We start from the raw sequence: 26773 nt of genomic DNA, 5'->3' as shown, positions 1-26773 counted from the left end.
TTCAGGAGTTTGAAAAAGGAATAAAAGAAGGTAGGAAGACTCTGGTTCACAGATTATTAATGAGTGGCTCTGCTTAGCAGAAAGACAATATTCCTTTACTTGTGAAAATGCTCTACAATCCATGATCAAATTACATTTAACTTAAAAATATCTATAGAATACTTACTTTTTCCAATGCATGCATACTAAACACTGGCCCATCATGTGCTTTAACTGTTTTCACAAGAAAGACATCTCTCCAGATACACACGTCTCCTGTGGATGTTCCAGAAAAAGCCATCTCTTCTGTCCATCCATACACTGCACACATCATTGTGTCATTTTTCCCCAGTGTGCCTACATAGCCTTTTCTTCCAATCAGTCCTCCTCCTGGTTCATGAAAAATATCACAGAAGTACCATTTTTTTTAAAATTTTTTATTTTTTATAAACATATATTTTTATCCCCAGGGGTACAGGTCTGTGAATCACCAGGTTTACACACTTCACAGCACTCACCAAAGCACATACCCTCCCCAATGTCCATAATCCCACCCCCTTCTCCCAAACCCCCTCCCCCCAGCAACCCTCAGTTTGTTTTGTGAGATTAAGAGTCACTTATGGTTTGTCTCCCTCCCAATCCCATCTTGTTTCATTTATTCTTCTCCTACCCACTTAAGCCCCCATGTTGCATCACCACTTCCTCATATCAGGGAGATCATATGATAGTTGTCTTTCTCTGCTTGACTTATTTCGCTAAGCATGATACGCTCTAGTTCCATCCATGTTGTCGCAAATGGCAAGATTTCATTTCCTTTGATGGCTGCATAGTATTCCATTGTGTATATATACCACATCTTCTTGATCCATTCATCTGTTGATGGACATCTAGGTTCTTTCCATAGTTTGGCTATTGTGGACATTGCTGCTATAAACATTCGAGTGCATGTGCCCCTTTGGATCACTACATTTGTATCTTTAGGGTAAATACCCAATAGTGCAATTGCTGGGTCATAGGGCAGTTCTATTTTCAACATTTTGAGGAACCTCCATGCTGTTTTCCAGAGTGGCTGCACCAGCTTGCATTCCCACCAACAGTGTAGGAGGGTTCCCCTTTCTCCGCATCCTCGCCAGCATCTGTCATTTCCTGACTTGTTGATTTTAGCCATTCTGACTGGTGTGAGGTGATATCTCATTGTGGTTTTGATTTGTATTTCCAGAAGTACCATTTTTAAAATGTATAAAATTCTAAAGTAATAAAATTTCTTTCCTACTGTAATTGTTTAAATCTGTAATAGTATGGAGACTTTCAAAGAAAAATAAAGTTCTCTCAATCAGCGACTTGCCTGGCTAAGACAGCCATACCATGGCAGCTTTTAGGCCACAGCTCTTTGGATAAAAACATGTATACTAAATCAGCTTTGATCAATACTCAGCACTTCTGATTGTTCTTCAAAATTTTTATTATGACATACTTAAGAAAACAGAAAGATATAAAAAAATAATATAAGAACGCACACAAAATTACTAAAACCAAAGCATGATGCCAATCCCATTTCCCTTCTTGACCCTCTACTATTGTGAATGGGCTATTGACTACCTTCATGCATTCTTTAATACATTTTACTACTTATTTGTAAATTTTTAGGCAATAGGTCATATTTTTCATGTTTTAAGATTTTCTATAAATACCATTTTATGTACAGTTGACCCTGAACACCACTGGTTTGAACTGCACACAAGTCCACTTTTACACATTATTCAATAGACACAGTACTCTAAATGTATTTTCTCTTCCTTGTGATTTTCTATTTAATATTTTCTTTGCTATATTTTACCTTATTGTAAGATTACACTATATAATACATATAGCTTACAAATTGTGTGTTAACTGACTATGTCATTGGAAAGGCTTCGGGTCAACAGCAGGCTATTAGAATTATTTGGGGGAGTCAAAAGTTATATGCATATTTTTGGGGGCCCCCGGGTGGCTCAGTGGATTAATCTGCCTTCAGCTCAGGTCATGATCCCAGGGTACTAGGATGGAGCTCAGTGTCAGGCTCCCTGCTCAGCAGGGAGTCAGCTTCTCCCTCTACCTTTGCCCCTTCCCCTGCTTGTGCATGTTCTCTCACTCTCTCTCAAATAAATAAAAATATTTTTTAAAATGTTATATGTGGATTTTTTACTATGCCGGGGGTCAGCATCCAAACTCCCTGTGTCATTCAAGGGTCAACTGTATTCCTTTGCAACTTGCTTTTATCACTAATAATCCACTATAGAATTTTATATATGTTGATTTGTACCTCTAGAATATGCATTTTCATAACTATATAAACATTCCATTATATGAACCTAACAATCCATTCATTTTCCTATTAATGGGCACTTAAGTTGCTTCCAAGCATTTGCTACTGAAAACAATGCTGATTTAAATATTCCTATAAAGGTCTCTTCTATACAAATGCAAGAGATTCTCTAGGAGTGCCTAGAAATGACCACAGGGTATGTGCAAAAAGGAAAGCATATAGATGAGAGGTATCATCTGTTGCCAAACTGTTCTAGAAAGTTGATACATCAACTTACACTTCCATTAAAAGGAGATCTTGTTTCCCACCTTTCAGGAACATTTGGTATTGTCAGACTGGGGGATATGAAATACCAACTGAATTTTTTTTTAAAGATTTTATTTATTTCACACAGAGAAACAGTGAGAGAGGCAGCACAAGCAGGGGGAGTAGGAGAGGGAGAAGCAGGCTTCTCACCAAGCAGGGATCCCAATGTAGGGCTCAATCTCAGGATCATGACCCAAGCCGAAGGCAGACACTTAACAACTGAGCTACCCAGGTGCCCCCCAACTGAATTTTATTGTTGTTTTAATGTGCCTTTCTTTGATTATTAATGAGCTTTGTCATATTTTCCTATTTTTATTGGCCATTCATTACCTATTGATATCTTTTGCCCATTTTTTCCCAATTGAATTTATTCATATATATATATCTATATATATATAGATATATATATATGCATGCACCAGGCACTATTCAAGGCACTGGGGTAGAGCTACAAACAAAACAGACAATAAAATTCCCTGCTCTGCTCCCTGTTCGAGGCAGCGGGATCAGCAAGGGCCCCCAATACAGTAATGTGAAAGAAACTTCAAAGAACAGTTTCAGAGGTCAGCATGGTATAGCAAAGAAAATAAGGGTGGAAGTAATGGGAGATGAAGCCACAGAGGTCAAAGGCAGTTATAGGCCATCTTAAGAATTTAACTTTTACTCTGCATGTGATGGGAAGTGGTTAGTGGAATAAAATCTGGCATATCATATATTAATATGTTCATTCTGATTTCTGGTTTGAGAGTAAATCAGAGAATGGCAAGGAAGAAAAGAGTTAGATGGCTATTTCAGCCATCGGGGCAAATGATAACGGTGGCATAGACCAAAGTGGTAACATGGAAGATGATGAAAAGTGGTCATATTCCACATGTATGCAGAAGACGGTCCTTTTTTTTTTTTTTTTTAAGATTTTATTTATTTACTTTAGAAAGCAATAGAGCATGATGAACAGGGGAAGTGGCAAAGAGAGGGAGGGAAAATGTTAAGCAGACCCTGAGTACAAAGCCTGACATGAGGCTTGATCTCATGACCCAGAGATCATGACCCAAGCTGAAATCAAGAGTCAGATGCTTAACTGACTGAGCCACCCAGACACCCCTGTCTTTTCTTAATGTAGCAGCCAGAGTAGTTCATGAACTTGTTAGGGTAACTAAGTAGAGTGGAAAGGGGGGAAAAAAACCCTAACAGGTTTAGATTTCTCTCAAAAGAAGGAGAAAACACATTGTAAAATGAACATGTAAACAGTCTAAAGGTATTATAGTAGGTATATAAGAAACTGATTAGCAGCTTGAGGGTAGAGCTGAAGGGGGGGGGTTCATCTGGTTTTATTTAAGATGGAGAAATAACCCCATACTTGTATGCAGAGTGAAATAAAGAGGGAAAAGCAGTGATGTAGGTAGGGGAGGAAGGGAAGAAGCACTGGACTGATGCTCTTGAGTAGATGAGAAGAGAAAGGATCTAGTACACAAGTGAAGGGACTGGCTTTCACTAGAGCATAGTCTATCTGGAGTAGGAGAGACAACCTACAGGCTGTGGGCCAGGTCCTGCCACGGTTTTTGTACAGAGCGTACAGGTTAGCACTGTGAGCTACAGAAGCCATGCCTGTTTCCTTTTCCACTCCTAGAGCCTGCCTTCCTGACAAATGGCTGCCAACTAGCAGCTGCCCAGGGTCTAAGCTGGTTGCGATCTGCAAGTTGAAGACGTAGCAAATGGCAACTGCTAAGTAAGTACCTAGCAGTAGAATTATTTAGGAGTTGCCTTAACTTTGGCTAGCTGCCCAAAGTGGGAAGGGAGAACAACACAGTAGGACCTGTGTGTCACTGGGGCATGACTGTGGTTCCTCCAGCCCAATCCGCAAGTCCCTTTCACTGCAACAAGTTGATCTTGGATACAATGTCTCCAGTTCATGGCAACTGGGTAGAAAGCAGGGTAGGAGTTTTCTCTCTTGTTCCTTAAGTATTTACATAATTTTTTTTTATTATGTCCCTTGGGTCTGGGGAGTCTAAAATATTTGCTGTCTCACCATTTACAGAAAGAGTTTGCCACTGCCAATTTAAATTATCAACTGGGTTTTCTGATAGACATAGCATAACATATTCCTATTGTACCAGGTCACATCATCACTGCACTCAAAAACTTTCAGTGGCTGCCTGCCCATACCAACCATGGAACAGAGTTCAAATTTCTTAGAGGTCAGCTTAATAATTTATGAGTTGGAATTCTCAAAGCCTAGTTCTGAGACAGGAGGTAAGATGCTCCCTTCTAGCCATCTTTACCTAATTTACATAAAGTTATGCATTTATCTGAGCACTTACTCAGATTAATAAAGTGGTTACTTATTTTCTCACTTGTCTAGTGAACTCTGTGAATCAGAACCCCAAAAGTGAGGAAGGTTGAAAGGCACATCAAACTTTTAACATTTATCCTTATGGTTCAGTTTTAGGTCTACTATATGACTAATCAAACTTAAGGAAAAAAGTCATTCAATTGCAAATCTATTCATTTTTTTTTTAAATCGTTTTATTTATTTATTTGAGAGAGAGACAGTGAGAGAGAGCATGACGAGGAGAAGGTCAGAGGGAGAAGCAGATTCCCTGTGGAGCTGGGATCCCTATGTTGGACTCGATCCCGGGACTCCAGGATCATGACCTGAGCTGAAGGCAGTCGCTTAACCAACTGAGCCATCCAGGCGCCCTTTTTGTAAAAAAACATTTTATTTATTTATTTGAGAGAGAAATCTCTTCATTCTAAAACTATTTACCTTCTATGTCTCTTATTTCAAAGAAATTCATAGGATTTTGTTTTGTTTTTCAAGACAGAAATAATAAGCATTACTTGCTCGGTATTTGCAATTCTAAATAAATGAGGTATTCCAAAATTTTATTAAATATATGGGAATAAAAATGTGAAAATACTCTTTTACTTTGTAAACATATATACACTATGATTTGATGAGTTTGTGATAAAGTATTAAATCCAAGCGTGAATTTGAAAGTAACCTCAACTTGAGAAATCTCTTTACTAAAACTTTTTCTTATTTATGTTTTACTTCTTCTATATTTGTGTATTTAATCTGCAAGTTTTAAGTATGCTGGGACTTTGATATCAAACTGGTGGAATTTATAACTGTACTACTATTTTATTCAGAAAAGAGACATTTTTTATTTTAAAATATTAACTTCTTCCACAGCACCTAATTTACAGTTACAATGGACTGAAGTTATACAACCTTTGTTTTCTGTATTATTTTATAGCATATAAAGAATTTTTGCATTTTTCGTTTTCAGTTTGTACTAAAAAATGTCTTTAACAGAAGAAGAAAGGAGTCTGAACATCACTTGATTTATCTCATAAGTTAAACACTTTTTAAAAAATTCTATTTATTTGAGAGAGAGAGAGATACCTTGAGCTTAGGGGTGGGGGAGGGGTTCACAGAAAGGGGAGGGAGAAGCAGACTCCCTGCTGAGCAGGAAGTCTAACACTGGCCTCAATCTCACAATTCCAAGACCATGACCTAAGTTGAAGGCAGCCACTTAACTGACCAGCCACCCAAGCTAACCCAAGTTAAACCCTTTTGAAAATATGAATATTACATTAATGTAGTCAAAATTAATGTCACTATTGTAGACAAAAAGTCAATCGTACATTTGTTTAAAATATATCAAGACAGTTATGAATCATTTGAAAAAACAAATATTTTGGATAATTTTAGATTTTCATAAAAGATGAAAAGATAAGAGAGTATTCTTGTATACTCCTTGCCCAAATCCCCCTAATGTTAACAACCTACATTACTGCAGACTAAGAAACCAACATGTTTGATGCATTTCTATTAACTGAATTCATTTCACCTGTTTTCCATTAACGTCTCCTTTCTGTTCCAGGATCCAATCTAGGATACTGCATTGCACTTAGCTAAATCACTTTTGAAAGTAATAATTTCTTTCAAAAGAGTAAAAAAGAAGCATTTCCTTACCTGCTCTACGCCAAAATTTCACGTGTTTAATTCCAGCTGTAATTAATTTATCAGGCACGTAGGGGTTCATCTTTACAACAAAAATCTTATCTTTACTTCCTCTGAAAAAAATACCAAAATGTTTTAACTCTAAAGATAAATCTCTCCTATAATAATCTTTTGCCTAATCCATACCCTATTGTGATTACTTCACTACTGAATCCTTTGCCTACATCTCTCTCAGGTTTGGGCTATATTATCACGCATTTGTACATCTGTTATTTTGTCGTAATTTTAATTTAATTCTTCTCAACATAATCTTTAAACATAGGAACAGTGAGAACTGAACTTCTTTTGGATAGCACCTACTTTGGTACTGTGACTAGGGAATTGTAGCATGAATCAGTTAAAGAAAAAATTTTTATAATATTTTGTTACAGCTTAATATAGCCATTCCAAACACAAAATTCCTTTCAAACTATCTTTTATTTGCCATTGTTTATGTACTGAAAAAAGCATTTATCTCTATTTTAAAAGTGCTTTATGTCACACATTAAGGAATAGGACGTTAAAAAATAATCTGACAGTTGACTACTTCCTCCTTTAAAGCAATTGTTAATATTTTTTATTATAAAAATAATACATGCTCATTTTAGAAAATTTAGAAGATGGAAAATGTGAGAGAAAATATACATAATCTATAGCTTCTTTGTGATATACAGGTGTATGTGTCATCTGTCACTCAAATATTTGATTTGAGCATTTCCAATGGCCACATTGTAGATTACCATATAGTAGAATTTACTGTATAGAATTCTTTCCCCATAAATGAAGAGTTTAGATAAAAGCTACTTCCAACGTATTATTACAGTAAAAGCAGTTTCACAAGGGATAAACCTACCAATGAATTCTCAAATCATTGGTCTTTTTACCAGGATTATACTACTTATTCAATGGTAATAAAGATGACAGCAATTTTTTTTAAAAGGTTACATATTTGATTTCAATAGTGTTTTAATAGAAAAAGTTTTAAAGTAATTTCATTATTTTGCCAATGTGCTATCAAAATTTTCCCCCACCTTGTTACTGAAAGTTTCTCTCCTTTCTTCCAGTCCCACAGCACAATGGTGTGACTATCATCTATTCCAACTGAAGCCAAACGTTTCCCATCAGCTATAAAAATTAATCAGAGAGAGAGACAGACTGACCATTAACATTCAGAAGATAAAAAATCTAAAAGAAACGCTAAAACCTACAGCACCATTTAAAATTTTATAAAATGATGTTAAATGTTAGGCATGCACACATATAGCTATAAAAAGAACCAGAATTTGTAAGCAGGGGAAGAACAATTTCTCAATGCATCTAAACATTGTTGACATTGTCTCTTACTTCATTTTCCTTATTTTCCCACCAGATTAGAATGGGGGAAGGAAGAAGTTTAAGTGGAAAAAGATTTTAAAATGAGAAGGAAAGGAAAATAAAGAAAATATTTACTTCAATTAAATTTACTGTCATAACTCTATTTTGATATAGGACTCAGTGATTATGAAAAGTTAATTGAATGGAAAAAGATGTAGGTTACAACTGCGTTTCATCATTAATAGGACTGTTTTCAGTGACGATCAACTATATTATTTGTTACTATTACCAAAGAAGTAATGAAGTGTTGGACAAATGATTGAACTAAGTAAGTCATGCTGACAGCTGTGCACATGTTTACAAGTTGAAAAGGCCCAAACTAGTTACACACTGGCCACTCTGGCACTTTTTGCAAACCTCAATTGTTTCATTATCAATACTAGTGATATTTTTCTTACTGACTCCCTCAGTTTGCCATAAATCTTATTTCTTGACTTTTAGAAGATCCTTAAATGCATATTTATGCTTCCTCCCAATAACTCTCATTTTAGTAAGAGCTTCAGAAAGTACAAATTTACTGTTTCCTAAAATGAAATCTATCAATGGCATTTCTCCCCTCTTCCCAATCCACAGCCTGGCTTTCATTGTAGATCTATGTGTATTTGTTAAAAATTTTTAAAAAAATATTTCATTGAGAGAGAACAAGAGAGTTAGAGAATGTATGAGTAGGGGCAGAAGGAGAAGCAGAATCCCCACTGAGAGTGGAGCCTGACGTGGGGCTAGATCCCAGGACCCTGAGATTACAACCTGAGCTGAAGTCAGATACTTAAGCAACTGAGCTGCTCAGGAGTGCCTAAACTTTTAAATATACAGGAAAGAGCTAAAATCGCTTAAAATTATTTTTATAAGATAGCTTGGATTTGTTACTTCATAGAAAAGTTACAAAACAAGTATTTCAGAGTTAACCTCTTTCCTTCTTAGCTTTTACCCTAAATATTTTCATTTACCCTGTGACTGTAAATTATTACGTGACATTGGGGTTTGCCTAAAGTGGGAGTTACATAACCACTACTGGGTAGGTAATTCTAGTGGGTTTTAGATGTTATATGGACATTTAAAAATAGAAACATATTTATATTAATGGGTATTAAAAATAATACTCATTAACTTATAAGCCAGCCAGCACACCTACACTCTCAGCCCTGACTGGTTAGGACAATAGCATGCACATTTCAAAAAAACTGTGAAGGTCATAGCTAGGTGACAAGTTTAGGTAATACCAATTTAGACTATAATGCTATATATCACCTCTGCATTTTGATTATTCTTACTGAGACAGAAAACATCCTTACCTGAGAAATCAACAGCACAGACACCATATTGGTGACAGCCCTTTAATACTGACAATGGTTTAATGGTCTCTGTATCCCATATGTGAATTGAGGGATCTCTACCTACCTACAATAGAAAGAATTATAAAACTCATATAATTATTTATTTTCTTATTTATTAAAAGGAAATAAAACAGATTTTACAGACTTTGTCTTGTTATAGGCATTTATCAAATAAAAAATATAAGGCAGCTCATGCATGTGACTGACATTTTTTTCATATATATATTTAATTTAAAAATTTGTATGTATTTTAAAGATTATTTACTCATTTATTTGACACCGAGAGAGAAAGAGAAAGCACGCACGCACACAAACAGAAGGAGAGAGAGAAGCAGGCTCTCTGCTGAACGGGGAGCCCAATGTGGGGCTATCCCAAGGACCCTGGGATCATGACCTGATCCAAAAGCAGATGCTTAACCATTTAACCTACTGAGCCACCCAGGCACCCCTTTCTTATACTTTTTGAAATGCTAATGAGACTAGGCTCAGTGTTTCTAGAAATGTGCTACAAGACTCACAAATCTGATCCTATGCATCACAGTAAGGATAATGCTTACTGAGTGCCTATAGTTGGCTGTGTTCCCATGCTAGATACAATGAGCAAAAGACACTCAGGAAAATTTTGCAAACTCATTAGGAAAACAAGATATTTTCAGTTAAATTAGAATATCTGATAACATAGGCTTAATGAAGTTGAAAAGGTTATAAATCTGGAGGTGTCTTCGGGCTTAAAATGAGTTTCTTGGAGGCAACATATAGATGGGTTTTGTTTTTTTATCCATTCTGATAGCCTGTGTCTTTTGACAGGGGCATTTAGCCCATTGACATTCAGGGTAACTATTGAGAGATATGAATTTAGTGCCATTGTATTGCCTGTAAGGTGACTGTTACTGTATATGGTCTCTGTTCCTTTCTGATCTACCACTTGTAGGCTCTCTCTTTGCTTAGAGGACCCCTTTCAAGATTTCCTGTAGAGCTGGTTTGGTGTTTGCAAATTCTTTCAGATTTTGTTTGTCCTGGAAGCTTTTAATCTTTCCTTCTATTTTCAATGATAGCCTAGCTGGATACAGTATTCTTGGCTGCATGTTTTTCTCGTTTAGTGCTCTGAAAATATCATGCCAGCTCTTTCTGACCTGCCAGGTCTCTGTGGATAAGTCAGCTGCCAATCTAATATTTTTACCATTGTATGTTACAGACTTCTTTTCCCGGGCTGCTTTCAGGGTTTTCTCTTTGTCACTGAGACTTGTAAATTTTACTATTAGGTGACGGGGTGTGGGCCTATTCTTATTGATTTTGAGGGGCGTTCTCTGAACCTCCTGAATTTTGATGCTCGTTCCCTTTGCCATATTGGGGAAATTCTCCCCAATAATTCTCTCCAGTATACCTTCTGCTCCCCTCTCTCTTTCTTCTTCTTCTGGAATCCCACTTATTCTAATGTTGTTTTGTCTTATGGTGTCACTTATCTCTCAAATTCTCCCCTCGTGGTCCAGTAGCTGTTTGTCCCTCTTTTGCTCAGCTTCTTTATTCTCTGATGATATGATACTATATGTGGAAAACCCAAAAGACTCCACTCCAAAACTGCTAGAACTTATACAGGAATTCAGTAAAATGTCAGGATATAAAATCAATGCACAGAAATCAGTTGCATTTCTCTACACCAACAGCAAGACAGAAGAAAGAGAAATTAAGGAGTCAATCCCATTTACAATTGCACCCCAAACCATAAGATACCTAGAGGCACAGAATCTATACTCAGAAAACTATAAAGTACTCATGAAAGAAATTGAGGAAGACACAAAGAAATGGAAAAATGTTCCATGCTCCTGGATTGGAAGAATAAATACTGTGAAAATGTCTATGCTACCTAAAGCAATCTACACATTTAATGCAATTCCTATCAAAGTACCATCCATCTTTTTCAAAGAAATGGAACAAATAATTCTAAAATTTATATGGAACCAGAAAAGACCTCGAATAGCCAAAGGGATATTGAAAAAGAAAGCCAACGTTGGTGGCATCACAATTCCGGACTTCAAGCTCTATTACAAAACTGTCATCATCAAGACAGCATGGTACTGGCACAAAAACAGACACATAGATCAATGGAACAGAATAGAGAGCCCAGAAATAGACCCTCAACTCTACAGTCAACTAATCTTCGACAAAGCAGGAAAGACTGTCCATTGGAAAAAAGACAGCCTCTTCAATAAATGGTGCTGGGAAAATTGGACAGCCACATGCAGAAAAATGAAATTGGACCATTTCCTTACACTACACACAAAAATAGACTCAAAATGGATGAAGGACCTCAATGTGCTAAAGGAATCCATCAAAATCCTTGAGGAGAACACAGGCAGAAACCTCTTCGACCTCAGCCGCAGCAACATCTTCCTAGGAACAATGCCAAAGGCAAGGGAAGCAAGGGCAAAAATGAACTATTGGGATTTCATCAAGATCAAAAGCTTTTGCACAGCAAAGGAAACAGTTAACAAAACCAAAAGACAACTGACAGAATGGGAGAAGATATTTGCAAACGACATATCAGATAAAGGACTAGTGTCCAGAATCTATAAAGAACTTAGCAAACTCAACACCCAAAGAACAAATAATCCAATCAAGAAATGGGCAGAGGACATGAACAGACATTTCTGCAAAGAAGACATCCAGATGGCCAACAGACACATGAAAAAGTGCTCCATATCACTCGGCATCAGGGAAATACAAATCAAAACCACAATGAGATATCACCTCACACCAGTCAGAATGGCTAAAATCAACAAGTCAGGAAATGACAGATGCTGGCGAGGATGCGGAGAAAGGGGAACCCTCCTACACTGTTGGTGGGAATGCAAGCTGGTGCAGCCACTCTGGAAAACAGCATGGAGGTTCCTCAAAATGTTGAAAATAGAACTGCCCTATGACCCAGCAATTGCACTATTGGGTATTTACCCTAAAGATACAAATGTAGTGATCCAAAGGGGCACATGCACTCGAATGTTTATAGCAGCAATGTCCACAATAGCCAAACTATGGAAAGAACCTAGATGTCCATCAACAGATGAATGGATCAAGAAGATGTGGTATATATACACAATGGAATACTATGCAGCCATCAAAGGAAATGAAATCTTGCCATTTGCGACAACATGGATGGAACTAGAGCGTATCATGCTTAGCGAAATAAGTCAAGCAGAGAAAGACAACTATCATATGATCTCCCTGATATGAGGAAGTGGTGATGCAACATGGGGGCTTAAGTGGGTAGGAGAAGAATAAATGAAACAAGATGGGATTGGGAGGGAGACAAACCATAAGTGACTCTTAATCTCACAAAACAAACTGAGGGTTGCTGGGGGGAGGGGGTTTGGGAGAAGGGGGTGAGATTATGGACATTGGGGAGGGTATGTGCTTTGGTGAGTGCTGTGAAGTGTGTAAACCTGGTGATTCACAGACCTGTACCCCTGGGGATAAAAATATATGTTTATAAAAAATAAAAAATTATTAAAAAAAAAATAAAAAAGAAAAGGTTATAAAGAATTAGAAGAGTGGCGCCTGGGTGGCTCAGTGAGTTAAAGCCTCTGCCTTCAGCCTAGGTTGTAGTCCCAGGGTCCTGGGATCGAGCCCCGCATCGGGCTCTCTGCTTGGTGGGGAGACTGCTCCTCCTCTCTCTCTCTGCCTGCCTCTCGGCCTACTTGTGATCTCTGTCAAATAAATAAATAAAATCTTAAAAAAAAAAAAAAAAACTTAAAGAGATGATGTTTGACCCGGGCCTTCAGAAGGGCAGTGTCAGATAAAAAGAGACATACATTCTAGGCCAGGATAATAGTATTAATAGAGATACAAGGGGTTAAAGTACCGAAAGGTAAATAAGACTATGAACAGACTATCACTTATGTTTTAACTTAGGTTATATGTTCACTAATCCACAAGTAAACTAAAATTAGTAATTATTCCTTTAGACTCAAGTGATAACTGTCTTTAAGTATGAGGATAAAAATAGCTTTGCCTGTAAAGACAACTCCCAAAATAATGAATATAGCTTACAATTATTAATTTTGACACTGATTTTATATAAAGACGTAACAAATAACAAGCCTGCCATCAGCCAATATTTCATTAGGTTTTGTAGCCCAAATGCTCCCCATGACTGTTAAGTTTGCTACTGAATTTCTGCAGAGCATGGTATTTTTGAGAACTTTGCAGTACCATCGTCTCCTGGTTCTCTGATCTCCTGAACTCTTACTACTGAGTTTCCTTTGCAATTTCATCACCTCTCCCTTAAATAAAAAGCCCCCCAAGATTCTGTCTTTTAAAACTCCAATCTTTTCACTCCATATTTTTGCCTTGGCGTATCTCAATTCCAGTTTCAGTGGTTAAATCAACAAATGACTCCCAAATTCTTTTAACCACTAAATTCTTCTTCTGAATTTAAGACTTACATTTTCAATTGCCTACTGGACATCTCACATGGAAACAATGACAGTGATGATAACGAAGGTTAACATTTATGGAGAACTGACTTATGTACCAGGAACTTTTCTAAACATTTGTAAGGACTGACTCACTTAACAATCAAAGCAATTCTAAGAGATAGGCACCGACAGTATCCCTATATATTTTTTTAAAGATTTTATTTGAGAGAGAGTGAGAGAGAGCACAGAAGGAGAGGGAGAAGCAGACACTCCGATGAACAGAGAGTCCAAACCAGGCTTGATCCCAGAACCCCAGGATCATGACCTGAACCAATGGCAGACCCTTAACTGACTGAGCCACCCAGGAGCCCCAGTATCCTTATTTTGAAATAGGCATATAGAGGCTAGGTAATTTCCCCACAGCTAATATGTGGGGAAGCTTGGATAACACCATGTTCAGTGGTGGCCGAAGCAGTAACAGAATGAGTGTTATCAGAACCTACTTGGGGCCTGTCAGTCAAGGATCAGGAAGAAGAGAGAGGTTAGGTAAGTTTTCAGATATGTTACTAAACCTAAGTCTTTTTTTTTTTTTTTTTAAAGATTTTATTTATTTATTTGACAGAGAGAAATCACAAGTAGATGGAGAGGCAGGCAGAGAGAGAGAGAGAGAGGGAAGCAGGCTCCCTGCCGAGCAGAGAGCCCGATGCAGGTCTCGATCCCAGGACCCTGAGATCATGACCTGAGCCGAAAGCAGCGGCTTAACCCACTGAGCCACCCAGGCACCCCACTAAACCTAAGTCTTAAAATGAGTAGAAATTAGACAAAGTTGGACAGTTGAACAGAACTGGAGGCCAAGAATTTTCCAGAGGAGGGGACTAAGTAAAAGATGTGAAGCAGTACTACACATGGACAAATTCTAAATAGCTCAAAAGGCAGGAGAATTGTTTATGAGGAGGTAACTGGTAAGAGATAAGAAGAGGAGCCTATTGGCCTAGGTTAAATGGCTTGAGCTGTATGCTAATGAGCTTACACATTAGCTTAAAAGCTACTAAGAAACACAGAAGAAAAGAAAGATTGGGGAAATGGTTAGGGGAGAAGTATGAAGATAGAAGACTAGTTGGTTGGTTATAACAAAAGATTAGCAATCATGAAGCCCAGAAGTGCCAGCAGGGACAAGGTAAAATATAAATACAAAACAAACGAAGCAAGGTACATTCGTCGTAGAGAACTTAATATACTGAGGGCAAATCTTGGCTGTAACTCTGGGACTGATTGGTTATAAGGTGTGAGGGAGAACAAGTCACAAACTCTTGGGCTTAGGTGACCAGGTTAATACATATTGTGTCACGTTCTAAGTAGGAAACACAAGGATAAGCAGGCTTGAAAGGAAAGCTTAACCTCATTTATCTCCATTCTAGACACGCTTAACCTGAGTTACCTGTAAGATACCTGAATGAGGGTGTCTTTAGTAAATTTTTAGTTAATTGTGTATACACACACACACACACACACACACACAGAGTAATTCATCCAATTCATACTAAATTGTGAGCTCTTGACAGTGGCAGCCAATCTGAATCATGCTTCCCCATGACATAGTGTTTTTATTTTAATTCCATTAATTAACATATAATGTATTATTGGTTTCAGAGGTATAGGTCTGTGATTCATCAGTCTTATTTAACACCCAGTCCTCATTACATCACATGCCCCCCTCCTTAATGTCCATCACCCAGTTACTCCAACCTTCCACCCCACCTCCTCCAGCAACACTCAGTTTGTTCCCAATGACTATGAGTCTCTAATGGTTTGTCTCTCTCTTGGGTTTCATCTTATTCTCTTCCCCTATGATCCTCTGTTTTGCATCCCAAAGTTTATGGCAGGAATATCCCCGGTAGCCAAAATATGGGAAAAGCCCAGATGTCCACTGATAAAGGAATGGATAAAGAAGATGTGGTATATTATATATATAATTTTTTCAACTTTATTGAGATATAATTGGCATATAACATTGCATAAATTTAAGGTGCACAACCCGTTGATTATATAAATTCTCCTTTTACTGGAGACAGACTCGGCCCAGAGATAGCATAAGAGGAATCTGCAAAGAAACCTTACTCTAGGAATTTTGTCATATACTTACCTTCCCACAGTGTGTCGCCCTTGGAAGTCTAAAACTGCTTTTCTTTGTTCTGTCATTTCTCCACCAGTCTACTGTGTCCTATGTATGCTGAAATTCTAAGTCACCGTTTTCAGTCACTTGGGTGTAGATTTCTCCAATGTGGTATGCACTATACCTGTTAATATACTTTTTGTTTTTCTTTGTATATTTGGTTTTTTATTAAAGAGCCCCAGCTGAAAACCTAGGAGGTCTAGGGGTAAAGTTTTGCCTCCTCAGCAGTAGGTATCCAAGGATGTCCTGTGGTCATATTGACTTTTAATTTAATCTGGCCTGAATTCTCTCCAATCCCAGACTCATGTTAGCAAATGACGAGTTTTTCTACAGCCTTCCTTAGAGTAGTACCAGAATAATGTTCTAACTTCTTGCAAAACACAATGGGTAAATAATTGTGCTTTAAGAGGAAACTTTTCTATAAACTACAGATAAGGCTAAATGGTGCCCCCCAGGCCCTCACCAACCCTTTTAATTAGTTCTTCTTCATCCCTCTAAGATTTGAATACTTTAGGCTACTCATAGTTCTTTAAATAAGCTGTGTTTTGTGGGATTTTTGCCCCACATTTACAAATAACACACTTAGAACACCTTCTCCTACCTCCCCTGTCAAGTAAAGTACTCAGCTCAAATGGCCTCAACTCCATGAGGGTTTCCCTGATCTGTGTGGAACAATTAATCAGTCCTTTGTTACAATGCAAAAGGAATTTATGCATATCTCTACACTAGTGGTTCTCAGCAGGGGGCGATCTTTGCCTCCCAGGCAACATTTGACACTAAAGACATTTTTGGTTGTCACACTGAGTGGATATTACTGACATACAGCAAGTAGACTCCAGGGATGCTGCTAAACATACCATAATATATAGGATTGCTCTGTACACAACAATGCAATTATCTTCACAACAAAGAATTATCGGCCCAACAGACTCCTGGGTGGCTCAGTTGGTTAAGCAGCTGCTCAGGTCGTGATCCCCAGGTCCCAGGATTGAGACCCGCATTGGGCTTGCTCAGTGGGGAGACTGCTTCTCCTTCTGCCTGCTTCCCCGGCTTATTCTCTCTCTCTGACCAGTAAATAAGTAAATAAAACCTTAAAATAACAACAACAAAATTATCTGCCCAAGACGTCAGCAGTACTAAGGTTAAGAAGCTCTGCTCCAGGGGTGCCTGGGTGGCTCAGCGGGTTGAGCCTCTCTGCCTTCGGCTCAGGTGATGGTCTCGGGGTGCTGGGATGGAGCCCCACGTTGGGCTCCTTGCTTGGCGGGGAGCCTGCTTCTCCCTCTCCCTCTGTCTGCTTACTTGTAATCTCTCTATGTCAAATAAACAAATAAAATCTCTAAAAAGAAGAAGAAGAAGAAGAAGCCCTGCTCCATACCTATAACCTTGTATCATGATTTTCCTTGCATGTATGTCTTCTCCTTCAGAAGATGAAAGCTTACCATGGAAAGAACATGTCTTATTTATCTTTGTATTCCCAGCACATTTTCTGGTACACAGCATGTGCCCTATGAATGTTTTTCAAGAAATGGAAGAAAGAAGGGAGAAAAAGGAGGGAGACAAGGAAAGAGAGGAAGAGGGAGGCACAAACAGAGGGAGGGAAGAGGGAAAGAAAAAGGGAAGAGTTTTCTCTCCTTTCAGAAAAGAGTAATCCAAGTTGCCCAGCTCTGCCTCAATATATCCTAGAAGGTATATTTACAGTGTTTAAAAAGCCAGACAGACTAATGCAGCTTTAAACTTTATCATTTATTAGCTGAAAGATCTTTGAGAAAATAATTTCTTCAAATCTAAATTTCCTCATTTGTGAATAGAAATGGCTCACTCATAAAGGTGAGGTGAGAGTAAAATAGAGTTGTAAAATACAGGTGATCTTTGAACAACGTGGGGCTTAGGGGTTCCTGCACAGTCAAAAATCCATGTTTAACTTTTGACTCTCAAAACACTTAATGATTTTTTAAAAAGATTTTATTTATTTATTTGAGAGAGAGAGAACAAGCAGTGGGGAAGAGCAGAGGGAGAAGCAGACTCCCTGCTGAGCAAGGAGCAAGACAAGGGGCTTAATCTCAGGATCCTGTGATCATGACCTGAGCCAAAGGTAGACATTTAATTGAATGAGCCACCCAGGTGCCCCTCAAAACACTTAACTATTAATAACCTAACTGTTGACCAGAAACTTTACTGATAACATAGTCAGTAAACATGCATTTTGTAAGTTACATGTATTATGTACTGTATTATTATGATAAAGTAAGCTAGAGAAAAGAAAATGTTAAGAAAATCATAAGGAAAACAAATTTAAAGCACTGTAAAAAAATCTACATGTAAGTGGAGCCATGGAGTTCAAACTTGTGTTGTTCAAGGGTCAATCATATATACTAAGAAACTAGTAAAGTGCTTACATTTGGAAAGAGTATTTATAAATATCACCTTTTCCCCCTTCTCTAGGAATAACCATATAGAGAAATATCAGTTAAGACTTTTCTCATTGTTTTCTATTTCAACATTTCTGCTTTGTACTTTGGTAAACCTAAATGGGTAAATATCATGATTGTAAAATAAAAACAGTCATCCTGTGTATCACAGAACATTTGTTAGATAATTTTATTTTAGAAAATTCAAAGAAAGAAATCAGATTTCTAGTCTTTGTTTTCTCTGTTTACTCACAAATTAAAAAAAATGTATCCTGACAGAAAGAAGACAAGCCAAGTCCTTAGTACCAAATAAAAAAAATAATAATCAAAACAATAAAACTCAAAGGAAAACTATAGGGAAAAAGTTGAAATAAATTTTATTTGTAGTATGAAAATAAAATCCCATTCTAAAGAATTCATTATTCTTCATTTCCTAGAAAATGAAAGACAGATTTTTTTTAAGAAGTGGACTAACCCACATGTAAATCCAAACAAAGGTCTAACCTACCTGCCCTGTTGCCACATAGTCTTTCAAAGGATGAATAGCCAGGCAGAGAATATCATCATCATGACCCAGGTAAAAGCGCTGTGTGTTCTGCTGCCGATTGTAAATGACACCCACTGCTGCTACATGGTATACGATTTCACCAATTTGAGTATAAAACAGATTACTTCGACAGTCATAACCTCTGTAACTGAAAACAGAAAACATATCGTATAAAACTGACCATAGCTTTTGATCTGGTAAATATGGGTTATACAGAGAAGCAGGTACGTTTTAGATCATTCTATTTCCAGTTTTACAAGATACTGAAAAACTAAAATTCCATAAACTTTCATGAATTGCTCTGATTACGAACAGCTAAATCCAAGCTATAATACTGAATGAAAAAAGGTACAGAAAAGTGTATATAGTATACTACAATTTACATAAGTGTATTACTGAATTTGTACACTATAAAACAAAAATTGGTGCTTTTTTATAAATGGAAGGGTATAGAACTGCCCTGGGAGGGTGAAAAAGGATGCCTGAGAGGGCAGAGCTGGGAAGACTTTCTTTTCCTTCTTTTTTTGAAGATCTAATTGGTTTTATTAAAAGATTCATGAATCAGGCAATCTCCCATCTAGCAAGGAGAGGGAAGCTTCCTGAGAGGATATTCAAAGTGAATGCTTTTATATGCATTGTTGAACTATGAGAATATATATTCCAAAAATGTCCAAAAAACAATTTAAAAATATTATATATATCCAAAAAAAAAAAAGCCAAATCTTTTAAAAATGGTCAATATAATTCCATTCGTAACAAGTAAACTCTCTTTGCACTTCAAAGAAATTCAATGTACAATACGTAACTGCCGGGAAATATTGCCTACTTTAACAATGGAAATAAAATATTCTTACTAAATGAATTTTTTTAAATTCCTGAAAGCATTATCAGGGACAGGAAGGGTTAAATTTGAGAATCTGTTGTTCAAGGATGAAATGTGAAACTTATATTTCTAAGAAAATCCAGAAGCCATATTTTACTAAAATTAAAATACAAAGGCCAAATGCAGGCCCCAATAAGGGGCACAATATAATTCCAAATCATAATTAGTTAGGGGAGATGATAATCTGTTACATTTTACTTATTTTCATTTGTTTAAAGAGATCATGTCTATAAATACAAATACTAAACTTCCATAAGATAAATCCATTATTAACACTCATATAGTGTTTATTATGCACGGGACAATATTCTAAGTCCCCACAAACACTGGCTTATTTATTCCTCAACAGAACCCTATGAAATAGGTGCTGTTACCTTCATTTCACAGATGGGGAAAGAGCCAGAGGATTTGCTCAAGTCATACAGCTATTAAATGTGAACCAAAATGCAAACACACAAATGAAAAATAGTTGTTTCATACCCATGAACAAAGTGTAATCGAATACTATTTCCTGGAGCCCGCTCTCTTCTTTTAGAAGTACCACTTTTTTGTTTCTCCTTGTACTGTTCTTTAAGCTGAGGTAGATCTTCTTTGTAAACCTTTAAATAATGTACAGAAATAAAATGTCTCTTAGAATATAAATTAATAAAGGTGTTTACAGATTCCTACTGCAACTTTCAAACACTGTGGTTACTACTGACCACTAAAGTTTTAACACTTGTCTTTTTTTTTTTTTTTAAGATTTTATTTATTTATTTGACAGACAGAGATCACAAGTAGGCAGAGAGGCAGATAGAGAGAGGAGGCAGAGAGAGAAGAGGATGCAGGCTTCCCCCTCCCCGAGCAGAGAGACTGATGCGGGGCTCGTCCCAGGATGCTGGGATCATGACCCGAGCCAAAGGCAAGAGGCTCCAACCCACTGAGCCACCCAGGTGCCCCAAGTTTTAACACTTGTCTTAAACAGATATGTATTTTATGAAATTTCCTTCCTTGGAAATAACAAATTTACATTTTCTATGTATCACACTGACAAATATGTATTTAGTGTTCCATGAAATTCATACACTTCAGAAGAGAATATTTTAAAGAGAATAAATGGGAGTGTACTGTGACAAAAAGCCATAGGCAAATAGAATACAGGCACATTTGATATATCAAGCCCTTATTATAAAAGAACATTTTATACAAGTGCACTTTAACTCTTAAAGGAGGAAAACTGAAAAAGACCATCATTTCCTGGAAAATTAAAAACCACAAAAGATAACAATAAGTCAATAAACAACAGGGAGAAAGATAAAGAAGAAACTAGACTTTTTCAGAAAAAAATTACGTGATAATATTAATTACCTGCCGACGGTAGGTAAGCTGGGTCTCTTGTTCAATTTCAGAATCCAGCTCTGGAACATCAGACAGATCTGAATCTGATTCATCACTATTAGAGTCAGCCAGACTTTCTGCAATTTTAAAAAATGAAACATTACTTGTTTGAAGAACATTCATTTTCAAAAAAGCACTGTAAAATTAATAATTAAGAGCTGACTGTGACAACTGACATGGTGACAAGCCATAAAACAATCAAATGAAATTATCTCTTCAAGTGACACAGATGTCAGTAAACTGCACCACAGATTACCTTCATCTCCACTCACTGCAAACTCAACAGCTACTGTAAGTCCCTTCACTGGCACCCAGTGACTGCTATATCAAACTTAAAAGCTGGTGCAAACATAAGTAACTAAAACTTACAGGTTTATAATTATATACTATTATATATATTTATGTATATAAATATGTATTTATAAGCCTTACAGGTTTATAATTAACATAAAAATATCTAGAAAATACCACAGGCAACGAATGAATTGACATTAGATAAATTTTCTTTGTCCAAAAAACCATATAGGACACCTAGATACCTATCTCCCCAAGAATACATTAAATGTTTGTTTTGAGAATGTAATGGTTTCTTCACTCATTGTTGGGTGGATTTCAATGTATGCAAAAGTACTTTGTATTCCATGCTCTGATATTTGACTCTAAACACATCTGCCTAGTATTTTAAAATTTCCACTAACAAAACACTATATTGTCACTTAAAAGGATAGATTACACTTTAATAGTAAAAGTGTTCATTTGCAGTTACTGAAGTTTTTGACAGAGAAATTCCTTAGGCAGTGTGTACTACTCACCTTGGGGTGCTATGTGAAGAGCATCTTTTAGTTTTCTTTCAGGAATAAATTTCCACTGAAAGACAGAGTGATCTGCTCCACCAATAGAAATAACCCACTGATAGTCATGTGACCATCTGACATTAGTTACGTGAGCCGAATGGCCAATGTATTTTTTAAACTTGGCCCCTATAACAAAAATATACTTTTAAATTGATAAGTAAATGCCAACACATGAAAATACCACTTCAAAACATCAATTTCTATATCTGAACCAATACAACCTTCCTCCATTATCTTAATTATGATCAAAGGGTAAAAATACTCATTCAAAAGTTTGCTGAATGAAAAAATGAATGAGTCTACATCAAGGGGTGTAAATATTTGCTCTACTGATTTATAATATAATTTGGTACAAACCACTACGATTGTGAGACATTTTCTTACTGCTCTGAGAAAAGCCTGCAGCCACAAAAGCATCAACTGTTTCCATATAATGAAATTTGAATGTTTTGTCCGACGCCTTAGGTCTTAAGTGAAATTGACCCAGTCTACTCCATCCCCAGTAGGGCTAGCACTAGCAACCAGAGGATCCTTTTAAAACTTAAGCCATCAACAGGGGTGCCTGGGTGGCTCAGTGGGTTAAAGCCTCTGCCTTCAGCTCAGGTCATGATCCCAGGACCCTGGATCAAGCCCCACATCGGGCTCTCTGCTCAGTGGGGAGCCTCCTTCCTCCTCTCTCTCTGCCTGCCTCTCTGCCTGCTTGTGATCTCTGTCAAATAAATAAAGTCTTAAAAAACAAACAACAAGCCATCAACAACAAAATACTTTCAAACCTAACACAGCAACATATAGAGGAATACACAATAGGACCAAATGGGATTTATGCCAGGAATGCTGGTTGGTTCAACAGTCAAAAATCAATGTAATACATCACATTCACCAAAATAAAATACGCCCAGCTGTCCCAAAAACTGTCCCTTATAGTAATACTTTAAATTTGTATGTTTTGTGTAATGTTCTTCAACATAAGTTTGTCTAATGTTTCTTCATGATTAGATTCAGATTCTGTGTTTTTTGGCACATGTGCTCTTGTATCCTTTTGGATACATCATTTCAAGGGGCACAGTTCTATCATTAGTGATGTGAGGTTGTATCATTTGGTTAAGGTGGTATACACCAAATTTCTCTAACTATAAAGGAAATATCTAACTTTGTGGTTAATTAAAAAAAAATCTGTGTGATGACAAGAGCCAATATTGTGGTTTTAAGTTCAGAAAACATTCTCTGCATCTTGCTAGGATAAACTTGGTATTTGGCAACATATACACACCTCTATTAGAGTATACTGGATACAATAATATTTGGCTTCATTTTGAGAATATTTAAAAATTTTTAAATTACAGAAGCCCTGTCAGGATGGCAAAGCTCCATTAGTTAAAATCTGGAGATAAGCTTTCATGCTGGCCATGAATTTAGGGATAGCCATTTTAAGCAAAGCATACAAGATTTGACCGAAACTTACCTAAATTACAATTTGGTGCTTAACAGCAATGCTGTTATTTTAAGAACCATATTTTTAATGCAGCTGAAAAGAAATAACTTTCTAGAAGGGCAACTTGCCACAGTTCATCTAGGAAAGTCTAATAAGGTAGATTTAGTCTCATTTGTCTATATGAGAGTGCATTATTTGACCATCAAGAGGACTATAGCTATTACTTTCCTGGATGGGGTCTTTTAAGTACTCTTTGCCACCAGAGAGTCTTAAAAGGTAAAGCCAGAGATTCCAGGAAATCAGATTCCAAGTTTTAAAGATGTATTAATATTGTCATGTTTAGGTACATGAAGCGTTATATGAGCCAGTATTCAAATTAACTATATGGGGCAATAACCGCAAGAGAGGTGTAAATAATCCTGTAAATCCCTTCCAGATTATATTCTGTGACTTTTCAAAGATCAATCCCCTCTAAGAAAGAACCAAGGCAACATAACAAAAACGTTGTAGAATAAGTCTAAGGGGAACAAATGATTTCTAATTAAAAGGACTATATTAATAATTACCCAATAGCCAGAACTGCTTATTTAACTGTGATAAACAGATTTTAAAAGTGAACCTAAATGTCACATCTTTCATCAAGTGACTCTGACACATCAAGACCACATGTATTGTCCTACATGTTTCCAGAATTCCCTGTGATTACCCTGTGTGAGTATATTTATGACACTGAAAAGTAACAGTCTATTTACTTATTATTTCTTGTAATAAACTATAAGCTCCTTAGGACAGGTTGGCATCTTTTTACTCTGTATCTCTAGTGCCTGGTATATAGGAAACATTCATTAAATACCTGAAGAGAAAGAAAGAAAAAGAAAAACAAAGATTACATTTCTCCTTACTATGCTACAGTTGAGTTGGAATACTAGATTGTAGAGGAGGGAAGAAGAGTAGTGAAGGAAAGGAGAGGGCATGAACATGACTCCAACCCTTTTAATTATAAAAGGAGACAAAAGTATGATGTGTAAAGAATATCAGAGTTGAAATAAAAAGACTAGAGCTTAAGTGTCAGCTTGATGGCTTAATAGCACAGGAGTTGAGCACATCACTTCACCTCTCTTGAACCCCATTTCCATTCTACTATAAATTAGGTTAAAAGCTCTCAAAGTCCCTTAACTATGAAAACTCTGGCCTATGACAGGAAATGATGAAAGAATAGTTAAGACCTAAAGAGTGTGTCATTAATTAGAATTAGTATTTCAGAGAGAAGATTTGTCACAGCAAATTAGAATGGTCATAGAAACTCTTAAAAGGAGGGGATGATAATTTTTGGTGAAGGTAAAGCAATATACTGAAATACTTGCTTTGATGATCTCATTTTCTAATTTGTTTTAAAGTATATATATATATATATTTTTGTTTAAAGTATATTTTAACACATAATTAATATGAGCTAAATCTCTTCAAAAGCTTGTAGCAATATGACAGAAGATTTTTTTCCCATTTGTAACTATGTTTTAATGACCTTAATCCTATTTTTTTTTTAAGATTTAAAAAAATTTTTTTTATCACTTCTTGGTCTTTTGGCTAAGATCAAGTGTAGATTTATTTATTTATGTATTTATTTGACACAGAGAGAGAGAGAGAGATCATAAATAGGCAGAGAGCAGGCAGAGAAGAGAGGGGGAAGCAGGCTCCCTGCTGAGCAGAGAGCCTGATGCCAGGCTTGATCCCAGGACCCTGGGATCATGACCTGAGCTGAAGACAGAGGCTTAACCCAATGAGCCACCCAGGTGCCCCGATTTTTTTATTTTTAAGTAATCTCTATACCTAATGTGGGGCTCGAACTTGCAACCAAGATCGAGTCACATGCTCCTGGGATTCAGCTAGCCAGCCACTCTGACCTTAATACTTCTTTACAAAACATATGAGACTATCTTTCTGACCCTAATATAGTAAAATTTTAATACACAAAACTGAACTATTCATTAAAAAAAGAGATAAATGATAGATTTGACTACACTGAAATGAACAACTGGTCAAGAAAAGACAATAATTATAGTAAGCCATTACAGTAATTATTATAATAATCCATAAACTGGAGAAAGGCATTTATAAACTATAAAAATTACAAATAATTTATATCTAGAGTATATGAAAAATCTTCAACAAATAAAACAACTCTACAGAAAAAAAGGCATTTTTGACAGAAGAGGAAATGCAGAAAACCAAAAAAATAAATGGGAAAGATGATCAATCTCATTAGTTAGACATATGAGACATCACTTATACTAATTAGATGTACACAAATTAAAAAGTGTGGCAGTGCCAAGTACTGAAAAGGATGTGGATCAACAGGGCTTTTAAAAGGGTATAACTACTTTGGGAAAAAAATTCAACATTTTCTCACAAATTCTGTATGACCCAGCAATTCACTTCTAAGTATACATCTTTGAGAAATTTGCATCTAATAGCAAAAATCTGGAAATGACCCAAATGTCCATCACAGGAGAATAAATTCATGAGTTATACCATATATTCACAACATATCAAGAAGAAGACACTAGAACTACATGCAACAATATGGATGAATCTTAGAAAACAAATCCTGAGTAAATCTCCAATACAAATATGTTTTTTATTTGATGTTTGTTTTTTCAGTGAATTTTCTTATCAAATCTAAAGAAAGATTTTTATTAAATATAAATTTTCATTTGTCAACAAGTGGAGAGAAAGTGTTGACAGCTAGTATGAGTGATGGAGATATTAGCTTACAACAACCCTGCCTTCACCTCTCCATCCTCCACCAAAGCCTATGTGCTGCTGCCTGGGAAGAGTCCGATTATTTGACAGAAATTACTGTTGAAAGCAAAATAATTTAGATAGAAAGAGGATAATAATGGGGGGGAAAGGAGAAGTAATGCTTTGGGCTAGGATTCAAAGGGGCTAAATATGGAAGAGGATCATTCTCATTCAGGTAATCTCATACATTTTGTGTCTGAATAACAATGATTCTACAATATAAACTACCTCTATTATTTAACTTCCACATTTTGTAAGTGCTGCACTTCTTAGAATGCAATGGATATTACTTAAGTAAGTATTTAACAAGAATTACTACAGTAAACACACTCTTTTCCCAAACTTCAGTTAGATCAATAATACAACTTAATGTGTGAAAGAATATACATCATATACATCATAACTAATGTAAAAGGTAATTTTTCTAGAAATACTGCTAACTTTATGCAAGTATGTAAATTCAATAAACATGGAATCTTAAAATATTTCTACTAATTCTTTAAAGATGCAGTAGTTCTATCCTATTTTCTGTTCTCCCAGTTACTTACACATAGTCTCAAGCTAACTCACAAGTGCCCAGA

The 26773-nt window shown here is 36.5% G+C and overlaps 1 protein-coding gene across 3 annotated transcripts in view; it reads right to left on the bottom strand.

The window, feature by feature from the left end:
• The window catches only part of EML5 (EMAP like 5), a 177834-nt gene that overhangs the window by 80086 nt on the left and 70975 nt on the right, over window positions 1-26773 (bottom strand). For all 3 annotated transcript variants that reach the window (XM_059182578.1, XM_059182580.1, XM_059182579.1), the window contains 8 exons: window positions 21917-22084; window positions 21075-21181; window positions 20208-20326; window positions 18806-18992; window positions 9263-9368; window positions 7628-7721; window positions 6570-6670; window positions 167-369 (listed from right to left, as the gene is read on the bottom strand). In XM_059182578.1, coding sequence (XP_059038561.1) covers window positions 167-369; window positions 6570-6670; window positions 7628-7721; window positions 9263-9368; window positions 18806-18992; window positions 20208-20326; window positions 21075-21181; window positions 21917-22084 — 1085 coding nt within the window. The remainder of the gene's footprint in view (window positions 1-166; window positions 370-6569; window positions 6671-7627; window positions 7722-9262; window positions 9369-18805; window positions 18993-20207; window positions 20327-21074; window positions 21182-21916; window positions 22085-26773) is intronic.

Source organism: Mustela lutreola, chromosome 7 (assembly GCF_030435805.1).
Source record: "Mustela lutreola isolate mMusLut2 chromosome 7, mMusLut2.pri, whole genome shotgun sequence".
Classification (NCBI taxonomy): domain Eukaryota; kingdom Metazoa; phylum Chordata; class Mammalia; order Carnivora; family Mustelidae; genus Mustela; species Mustela lutreola.
Note: the sequence above shows the minus strand (reverse complement) of the source record. Positions and strands in the feature narration are given on the sequence as shown.